At 36.1% G+C, this 11572-nt stretch overlaps 1 protein-coding gene across 1 annotated transcript in view; it reads left to right on the top strand.

Moving 5' to 3' along the window:
- The window catches only part of LOC139860281 (uncharacterized), a 28709-nt gene extending 17533 nt beyond the window's left edge, over nt 1-11176 (top strand). Inside the window, exons 2-3 of the mRNA XM_071849049.1 lie at nt 10314-10742; nt 10824-11176. Of these exons, the coding sequence (XP_071705150.1) occupies nt 10314-10742; nt 10824-11176 (782 nt within the window). The remainder of the gene's footprint in view (nt 1-10313; nt 10743-10823) is intronic.
- Nucleotides 11177-11572: the final 396 nt, after the last annotated feature.

Genomic DNA, 11572 nt, shown 5'->3' on the forward strand with positions numbered 1-11572 from the left:
TCTTCCTCCCTCAATTCATACCTTAAAAAATTCGTCAATATGCTCCATCCTGTTCTGATCCTTGATATAATCCTAACTTTCATATCTGTCATTCTTCTCTTTCATCTGCCACCTGAAGAATCTATTTACTTCTATTATACTCTTGGTTTTATAGTGTTTTTAGTTCTCCAGTGTCTTTATATTGCTATATGCATCGACATATATGGTTTATAATTTCTGGGTTGTCGTTGGGCTTTATATCTTCCTTTATATTTCGAAGTCTCTGCTTCTGTCTTCTATAATCATTGTCATCCACAGTTAATGCTCTCTTCTATTTGCTGCGATTTATACTCTCATTTCTATTTCGGAGCTTCATTCTTTCGTTTCCTCTTCTTGCGATTAAGCACCGCTTTAAATGGTCCAGAATTCGCAGATATGAATTTTGGAATGAACATACTTAATGTTCTAAGAAGGAAATTGTAATGACACGATCTTGATTTGTCAAATTACCAGAATACCTCGAAAAAGGCCGAATCATCAAGAAAAATATTTTCTTGATATTTATAAAGGTTAAATAGAATACCAGGGTCGTGTAACATGGCACATGATGACGGTATGGTCTGTGAATCGTCATGTCCCATTAGAAACTCATCATGACTTACTGTAATATAATCACGTTGATCAAGTGTCATTATATTATACTAACTCATACTTCAGTTCCCAACACTTCTTCAAAAGCATTCCTATTTTAAATTCGAATTTTTCATATTTTAGAAACTAAAACAGTTTCTTTTATGATGTAACGCAGATAGCGCGAAGAGATAAATTATTTCAGATAAGAGTAGTTAGGAAAATATCTTCAGAAATATCGAGGATATTTATAAAGAAAGATACGATGATGTTTTATAATTTTAAAATATCTGGAATCAAAGGATGATGCGGGAAATTTGTCTGTGAAGGTTTAGAATAAGGAGTAAGGTGTTTGCTAACGATTTCAACAGACACTGAATCATTTGGATTCTTTGAAGGTGAATTTCGTCCTTGTGATTTGTCCACAGCCTCCTTCATGGTTTGCTCAATCCGTTTTCCAGTTCCAAACCTTCTCTTTTTCTGAGCTTTTCCAACACATTATTCTTTATCATTAAACTTTTGACAGTTACGGTTGTCTATAGTTTCTGCTGCTTCATTCAACTTTTTCAAAATTCGGAGAACTACTTCGCAGTTTAGGGCGTTTTTCAGAAACTTCACATTCAAAGTATGTAAGTCTGGAGACAGACGTTATATATATATATATATATATATATATGTATATATATATATATATATATATATATATATATATATATATATATATATATATATATATATATAACTGTTGGTGTAGAAATGTTGCGAGATTCAAAATACTGATTGCTGATTCCCGGTAATTGGTATAACAATTATTGTTACAGGATGTAGGTGAGTACAATATGGGGTTTCATGAATAATATTGATATTTTTCAGAGAGACTAAAGCCGAAGTTGTTGGTACATCTGCTGATAATGTCATGGAATATAAAAGGTTTCCCGATAGCGATGGTGAAAGGGCAACGTATATATCGAGGTTATAAAAAGGTTAGTCCGACTGAAAAGTCGAAGTCGACTTGCTGAAGCTGTGACAAAACTGGCTAATTTGAAAAGGAATCGCAAAGTTATTTTAGCTAATAAATGCCAAAGGGTCTGACACGGATACATGTTAAACTATGACTTTGGTTTCGAGGGTTTTTCGGGTACAAGACTGCGGGTAACATGTGGTTGGATCATCATCCCGAGTGTCTTCAAGAATTTCGAAGGGTTTGAACACAGATTGTAATTGTTAATATACATATGATGTTCTAGGATTTTGAATGATACAAATATTTTTTTAGGTTCTTTGAATAGAAATGATGTTCTAGTACAGTTTTGAAGTCAAAGTATAGTTTTGAAAGATGTAGGAATCTAAGAGTGATGATTTCGATTATATCTCGAATTGAATTCTGAGATTTCAAAATCAGAATATGTAATTAGATTTGAATGAGTATGGTTGTTTTAATTTATATAAAAGAATGTATATTGTTGTGAAAGTAGGGAGTATAGTTGATGATTTGTTGAATCAGGATCTAAGGATATAACATATTAATTGTGAATTTTATATATATCTCTCGGGTATTACCTACCCGTTAAAAAAAATTCACAATTAATATTTTGTACAAAAGAATTTTATTACAGTCTCTGTGAAAGTATATGTGTATATTTTCTTCAGATGTAACATAGATTTAATGAGTTACTATTAAATTAAACTCATTTGATTTACGGTTGAAACTAGAATTGAATAATCCCTAAAAACTTTAGAAATTACATAACTTTTACGGAGTATTTCTTCAATGAAATTGAAATTATGAATCCATACTTCGTTATTTGTTGATGCATGATGTTGGTGTTCGTGGAATTCTTGTGAACTTCGCAGGGTACAAATGATGTTATCTGAAAAGTTTCGAGTACATCGATGATGAAAGTGTAAAATCAAACATATATTTGAATAATACACTTGATTTATTATGAAATGGAATTCATTGAATTGAAACAGGGATTGTAGTTAATGATGGTTAAGTCGCTGACGAAGAATGTACATCATAGCATATCAGTAATATGAATTAACCGAGTAGTTACTATTCACACATAATAACTTAGTACGGAAAGATTTATTGTGGTTTAAAAATTTATATATATATATATATATATATATATATATATATATATATATATATATAGAATATACATATAAATTCTTCAGAGGGTATGAGTTAATACTTCAGAACTCGTTGATATGACATACTTGTTGTTGATTTGTGATGATATCTGTGATGATTATAGAGTTGACGGAGCTTGTGATGTTATAGATGCTGCTGGTGCTGATGATGCTGTCGGTACTGATGGTGCTGGTGATGCTGACGTACTGTTGATGCTGCTGGTAAAACAATTCTAGTTTTTAATTCACGCTCCTTTTTGTCAGGGTTTCTATTTTCTGTTATTTCTATCCATTCATCTGATTTGCGGTTTGAATAAATAATCTCTATGACTTTGGAGATTACATAATCGCCGCAGAATGTTTCTCCAAAGAAGTTATGAATCAATACTTCATCGTTTGTTGTTGTTGATATTCCTTGGTATCTATAGGGCGTATGACCTTGGTGCTTGTGGGACAGATTGTAAAGTTGAGGTTTACGACGCGGTTGTGGTTGGTGGTGGTAATGGTACTGTTGATGTCGATGATGGTGGTACTGTTGATGCCGGTGGTGCTGTTGCTGGTGCTTGTAACCTTTGCACCATATTCTCCAAAGCTACTACCCTGGCGCGAAGCTCGTTGACTTCTTCTATTACACCTGGGTGGTTGTCGGTTCGGACGGGTGGATGAACGAGATCTAGAATTGTAGATATTACGTAATCGTTGCGAGCTATTCTGGAAATGAGGGTGAAAATGGTGTTTCGGACTGGTTCGCCGATAAGTGCTTCAGGTTCATCGTCAAGAGGGCAATATGATGGGTGGAAAGGATCTCTTTCTTCGAATTTCCATTGATTAATTCGACTACGAACCCATCCCCAATTCATCCAGAATTGATGATGGCTGATTGGTTGGTCCATTCCGGTCATACTGCTTTCGGAGCTTGAGTGGGACTCCATATTGGAATCTGAGGGACTTGAACTAGTGGCGAGTTCCATTTCGTACGATTGAATATAGGATTTTTCGAAATGAAATGATTTCCGTCTATCGGATGGTATTCTATAGAATATCTATATATAGAAAAAGATTTCGCAGATTACGGAGGAATTTACGGAATATGTCAGGCAAAGTTTACAGTAACAGATACGCTAAGATATGAATTAGCAGATACGATAAGATATGAATTTTTTTATATACACTATTTATGCAATCAATGCAGTAAGATGTGTCTAGACTAAGAATGATAAGCATGTAAATTCCGACAAGAAATGATAAGAAAAACTTTTTGACATGCAGCTAAGGTCGAAGTCCAGACTCACTAATGCAACCTAACAACTATCAGTTAGACACACTAATGCAAGACTTGGTTCGCTAAGACCACCGCTCTGATACCAACTTTAACGACCCATCCTAATATATCTGGACGAATACATTACATTTGGTTACATCGCGAGGTATTTGACCTCTATATGATACATTTTACGAACATTGCATTCGTTTTTAAAAGACAAACTTTCATTACATCAAAAATTGATGGCATGCATACCATTTCATAATATAACCAACTATAATTGACTTAATAATAATCTTGATGAACTCAACGACTCGAATGCAACGTCTTTTGAAATATGTCATGAATGACTCCAAGTAATATCTCTAAAATGAGCAAATGCACAGCAGAAGATTTCTTTCATACCTGAGAATAAACATGCTTTCAAGTGTCAACCAAAAGGTTGGTGAGTTCATAGGTTTATCATAAACAATAAAATTCATCATTTTGATAGACCACAAGATTTAAATACAGTACACATATCTCGTGTACTAAACCATTTTTCATAATGCTTGGCAGAGTAGGTTCGTATCCTTTTCTCCCCCGTAGGTTGCCTCGCGATTTTTAATAACCGTACACATATCTCATGCACAAAAATAATACACATAACCTGTGTATAAAAATCATTCTCTCGATACATAACATTCACTTTGATTTCATTGCTCAACATTGTAACACCCTCGAAGCGGATCTAGCTGTTAGATTACTATTTTGCCCTCAGGTTGTGTGGTGTTATTATATGCTTTTATTCTAATTTTATATTTTGTATTATTTAATGATGTAGATAGGACCAGTATGTGACAAGGGTCACAGAACAAGTTTTTTTATTTAATTTGGACTCCGTTAGGGCAGTCAAATTAAGTACGAAAGATATCAGATAACTGATAAATACCCATGTGTTGCACAGTGTGGGAATTTAACCCAAATATGATGCCTAGTGTTGCCATTTCTTGCATTTTCCAGATTCTTCCCAAATCACACTCCGTACTTCATCTCCTTCACCTACCAAACCCTAATCCTTAATCCTTGTTCTTGAGCTCAAATCATTTACATTTTCGTGATCCTTGTGATCTACTGATTCTATCAAGGTAAGAATCACAAGTTTTCATGCTTTAATCTTTGAGAAAATTGAGTTTTTGTGTTAGTTTTTACAAAGTGTGTATTTTGGGTCAAAGTGGTTAATTTGGTGGTGTTAGTGTCAAAACCTTGTGGGTTTGTGTTTCTAAATGATCAATGTATAAGATTTGGTAAGTTTTGAGGTTAAAAACATGCTCTAGATCGAGACTTGTTCGATTTTGGGTGAAACCCGTCACTTTGTCTTTAGTTTCTGTAGATGAACACAGTCGGCCGACTGTCTCTTGACAGTCGACCGACCAACGCGACCATCGACCGACTGACTCGACCATCGGTCGAGTGTGTCTGTGAGAGACCATCGATCGAGTGACAAGACACTCGGCCGAGTGAGTGTTGACAGTCGGCCGACTGTCTCTGACAGTCGACCGAGTGTCATTGGCAGTGAATATTTTACTAAGTGTTGATTTTTTAGCTGTTATGCTGCCCGTTTGTATATTGATGATCATGATATTATAACTAACTTGTGAGTGTTGTTTTCAGGTGATACAGACGAGGAGAAGACTCGGTGACATTAGACTACCGAGTGATGTCGGTATCGGTAAGTGGGACTAACTGGAGAATATAGTATATAGAAGCATGTTATATTATGATTGCCGTGCTTGTTAGATATACATATTGTTGTGGTTAGTTAGTACTTGTGATGACTGCATGTTAGTTGATGCTTGTCTGCTGGAGCCCAGTGCGTCCCTATTGTGTGGTAACCTCGGTAGGAGAGATCAACCTGCGGGTTGGGTTCCTCTGTGGTAGTGATAATGCTAAAAACGAACATATATTTCATAGCATTATTCCCCAAGAAAGACAAGCTTTTAGTTGCAATTGTTCTATTTACAAGTGATATTCGTTTAAATATTAAAAGGTGAAGACAAAAGACAGATTCGACGAATTGAAGACGCAAACGACCAAAAAGCTCAAAAGTACAAAATACAATCAAAGAGGTTCCAATTATTGATGAGAAACGTCTCGAAATTACAAGAGTACAAGATTCAAAACGCAAAGTACAAGATATTAAATTGTACGCAAGGACGTTCGAAAATCCAGAACCGGGACCAGAGTCAACTCTCAACGCTCGATGCAACGGACTAAAAATTACAAGTCAACTATGCACATAAATATAATATAATATTTAAATAATTCTTATAATTATTTATATATTATATAAATAATAAAAATACGTCGGCAAGAAAGACTCCAAAGTTGGTGAGCTGGAATTTCAAACTCCGCGACTCGCTGAGTTTGAAGGCAAAAAATGCCGCGAGTCGCGGAGATTACCTGGACGAAAATTCCTATAAAAGCAAACGAATTCTGATCATTTTGAAAATCATAATATATCAATCTCTCTATATCTATACGTAATATTTATATTTATAATTTATATTTTAATTTTAATTTTAATTTTAATCCTAATAATAAGGGTATGTTAGCGTATGTTGTAAGGGTGTAAGTCGAAATTCTGTCCGTGTAACGCTACGCTATTTTTAATCATTGTAAGTTATGTTCAACCTTTTTAATTTAATGTCTCGTAGCTAAGTTATTATTATGCTTATTTAATCCGAAGTAATCATGATGTTGGACTAATTAATAAAATTGGGTAATTGGGCCTTGTACCATAATTGGGGTTTGGATAAAAGAACGACACTTGTGGAAATTAGACTATGGGCTATTAATGGGTTTTATATTAACTAAACAATACCTTGTTAATTTAATATACAAACTTATAATTCGACGTATTTATATATAACCACATACGCTTGACTGGGTACGGTGGGCGGGATATCTATAAATACCAATAATTATTCATTTTACCGGACACGGAACTGGATTAATAGTTAATAGACTTGTTGAAACAGGGGTGAATTACATTCAAGGGTAATTGGTGTAATTGTTAACAAAGTAGTAAAACCTTGGTTTACACGCACTCGATAACCTGGTGTATTCATTAAACAAAGTATTAAAACCTTGTTACAATTCGAATCCCCAATTAGTTAGAATATTTGACTTCGGGAATAAGAATAATTTGATGAAGGCTTTCGCTCTTTATATTTATGACTGATGGACTATTATGGACAAATCCGTACGGACATATTAAATAATCCAGGACAAAGGACAATTAACCCATGGGCATAAAACTAAAATCAACACGTCAAACATCATGATTACGGAAGTTTAAATAAGCATAATTCTTTTATTTCATATTTCATTTCCTTTATTTTATATTTAATTGCACTTCTAATTATCGCATTTTTATTTATTGTTATTGTATTTAATTGCACTTTTAATTATCGTACTTTTTAATTATCGCAAGTTTATTTTATTGCACTTTTATTATTCGCAATTTCATTATCGTTATTTACTTTACGCTTTAAATTAAGTCTTTTATTTAATATTTTACATTTGTTTTTAACTGCGACTGAAGAATTAAAATCGACAAACCGGTCATTAAACGGTAAAAACCCCCTTTATAATAATAATAATATTACTTATATATATATTTGTATTTTTATAAAATAAAACTAATATAGCGTTAAGCTTTGTTTAAAAGATTCCCTGTGGACCGAACCGGACTTACTAAAAACTACACTACTGTACGATTAGGTACACTGCCTATAAGTGTTGTAGCAAGGTTTAAGTATATCCATTCAATAAATAAATAAATATCTTGTGTAAAATTGTATCGTATTTAATAGTATTTCCTTGTAAAATATAAAGCTATTTTATATACACCTCGCATAACATCAGGTAGCCTAGACAACCGTGGTGTATATATATGTGAATGACGCGTCCGTCGCGTGTGGATTATGTATATACATACGGTGGTGGAGGAACTTCTGGTAAGCCCCAGTCAGATCAGCTGGTGGTTAATGGTTTGGCCGAGCCGCCAGAGTCTCTGTAGACGGCACTTGGGTGATGTTTGTGTGTTAGACTATTGTGACATGATTAGTATAACACTTATGTATACTATTGCCTATAGTTAGTTGCACTCACTTAGCTTCATGCTAACCCCCTCCTCTTCCCTGTAGGTTATGGATTTGTTGTATACTAGTTATCAGGGCGAAGATGGGATGTTGGAAGATATGTTTGACAAAGCCGGAAACTTTGATGTCGCGTCTTTTCTATTAAAGTTGTATTTACGTTTTAATATAACACCCGGTCATTTATTTATTAACGTGTATATCATTAAATGGATTGTATATATATACATGTTTATATTATGTATTTGTTAAATTGGTCTTCCGCTGTATTATAAAAAAAAATTGGGGTGTTATAAGTTGGTATCAGAGCGTAGGTTTGGCAGCATGTGCACGGAAGTCACATGTTCCCAAACCGTGTGTCGAGTCAAACATATCTTGGGGGTGGGTTAAGTGAGTGAAGTAAGTATTGACTAGTTAGTTGGCGGAAACTAACAGATTATCTACTAAGCTTTTGTGTGTGAGATGTTGTGATAAGACAGGTATGGAGATCGATTCCACCCTGCTGGTGCCTCGTTGACCCTCAGTGCTGACAGAACTTTACTGGATACGTTTGATGCCGATTTGGATGATGAACTTGACGAGTATTAATTGAGGTGGCTCCAATGATGAGGATTCAGTTGCAGAGTTGATGAGGGTTAAGGGTACGGGTGCGATCGAGGTGTTGATAGATACAGAAGATGTCTTCTTATTCATAAAGGTACATTCTTGTTACATTACTGTAACTATTATTATTATTAAACCTATAGATTGTGTTCATGCCTTTGTCAATTGTGTGTTTGTTGTAATGATAATCTGTGATGATTAGTGATTCTATTTGCGATTGAGTAATTATTCTTGTAAGATAAAAGTAGATGATAGTTGACGGATCTAGTTATGACGAGGTGTCTGGAACTACCCTTGCCACTATCGGGATTTTATTCCCTTAGACTGACTGTTATGTTCTGTGAGACTTTATAGACATGACCTTTGGAATATTGTATCATGCTGTTGTGAATTGTTGTTATATAGCCTGTTATACTATACGTGAGACAACTGTTGGCCTAGACTGGAAGAATTGAGGTGAATAATTTATAGTATTAACCAAGATGAATATGAAGTCTTATCTTTACCATTGACTGTTGGAACACGTGTAGTGACCCATAGAGAATGATTATGGTAGTGACCCCTTGATGATTGGTGAAGGTCCTGAACCCTATTGTATAACTATGTGAAGTGTAGATTTCATACTTTCCGACCGTGATGGAACCAGTAGATGACGGGACTTGTTGTGTTGGACTTAGGTGAAATATAATTTCTTTTCATGGATCGACGGGACACACGTAGTGGCCCATAAGGATTGGGATAGAGTTGTAGTTTTCTTGTCTTCTAATAAGAGGACTCAGACCCTGTTTGTTACTGTCGTATGTATATAGTTTGCGTGTCATGTATGATGTAGACTTTTGGTTCAAATGTTCTTGATCGTAGTAAGACCTTGAGGATCCGCTTTTCCTACAAAAAAGATACTTTTCTCTCTCTTCCCTCTTTCCTCCCAACGTTCACAAGCTACCAAAAAAAATTCATCAAATTCTGGTGATTATAAGTAGTCACCACCACTACCATTTTACTTGATTCTTCCTACCGATCCGAACGAGACCAGTCCCGCCAGCGCCGGAGATCCCACGCGCCGCCAAGAACAACCGTCGGAGGTGGGATTTTCCGGTCGATTTACAAGTTTTCTGACATAATCCCAGCGAGTGAGCAAGCAAAACTTCCATAACCGGCTCTAGAACGTTTTTTCGCTTAGGAAAGTATCACCCTTTTTGCTTCGCCGCAACACCTCCGCCAACTGCTGCCGCTGCCTGTTACCGGAAATCTATCTTTCCGGCCGGTGACGATTACCTCTCTCTATTTATCTCCTTATTAATTGCTAGTTGATCTCCTGATTGATTGTTTATACTTGTCTATTATATACCCATATATAATATAATATATTCATTATCCATATATTTATATACCACTGGTCCTCTAGTTGTAATCTATATTACTCCGTATAGTATAACATACATTTATTATTTATTATATATCCATTTTTAGTTCTAGATTTTATAAGTTACATTTTGTACGAATATAACATATTCTTATTTTAGCTTGTACTCACCTTGTTAGTGTTTAATGTAATATAGATCCTACGGATACTTATGGTCACTTGAGGTCATGTTCTCCTAATTTAGGGGCGGGTAGGCCTAGAGGGGCTAGAGGAGGTTGTAGGGTAGCCACCCATGGTAGGATTAGAGTGGGTAGTTGGAATATAGGAACCTTGACTGGTAAGAGGATTGAGCTCGTTGATACCTTTCTTAAGAGTAATGTAGACATAGTGTGTGTTCAAGAGACTATATGGAAGGGTGAAGAGGTGATAGAGATTAACGACTATAAGTTGTGGTACTCGGGTTCTAGGATTGCACGGAACGTGGTAGGTATCTTTTTAGGAAAACTACATAAAGATAACGTTGTGGACGTGGGCAGGTTTAGCGATAGGATTATGTCGGTTAGTTTAATTATTAAGGAGGAGACTTTCACGGTCATTAGTGCATACGCACCTCATGCGGGTTTAGGTGATACGGAAAAGAATAGTTTCTGGGAATTGTTAGATGAGGTGGTGAGGGGGTGCCCAGCTGACCATTGACTGATCATAGGTGGTGATCTGAATGGACATATTGGAGCGGAGGTAGAAGGTTATGAGGGAGCCCATGAGGGCTTTGGGTTTGGTCCTAGAAATGAAGAGGGGCGCTCAATTCTTGAGTTTGCCATTGCCCACGAGTTGGTGGTAGGAAACTCTTTCTTCAAGAAGAGGGATGCTCAGTTAGCCACATTCCATAGCGGGGGTCGTAGCACCCAGATTGACTTTTTGCTTCTTCGTAAAGGGGAACTTAGGACCTGTAGGGAATGTACGGTCCTTCCAGCTTTGATGTGCTCCTCCCAGCACCGATTGCTGGTCATGGACCTAGTCACTAGGGGAAGAGTTGGCAGGAGGGCTAGGGCAGTATAACCTAGAATCCTTTGGAAGAACCTCTATGGAGCGAATGCGGAGACTTTTAGAGCTACTGTTGTTGATAGATTGAGTGTAGAAGGGGATAACGTTGCCCCTACTGACTCAGACCAGAAATGGAATCGCATGGCGTCCACTATCAGAGATGTGGCAAAAGAGACCTTAGGAGTGGCAATAGGGACATCGAGAGCCCATAAGAGTAGAAGAGAGTTGTGGTGGCTTAGTGATGATGTCCAAACGAAAGTCGCGCTAAAGCAGACGAAGTTTAGGGAGCTCGTTACTTTTGGAGAATGGACACCTGAAGAGAGAACTAGGGTAGAAGAAAGATATAAAGAAGCTAAAAGAGAAGCAAAGAAGGCCGTAGCAATTGCAAAAGACAAAGCATATGAAGATTTA

This window comes from Rutidosis leptorrhynchoides, chromosome 7, assembly GCF_046630445.1.
Source record: "Rutidosis leptorrhynchoides isolate AG116_Rl617_1_P2 chromosome 7, CSIRO_AGI_Rlap_v1, whole genome shotgun sequence".
In the NCBI taxonomy this organism is placed as follows: domain Eukaryota; kingdom Viridiplantae; phylum Streptophyta; class Magnoliopsida; order Asterales; family Asteraceae; genus Rutidosis; species Rutidosis leptorrhynchoides.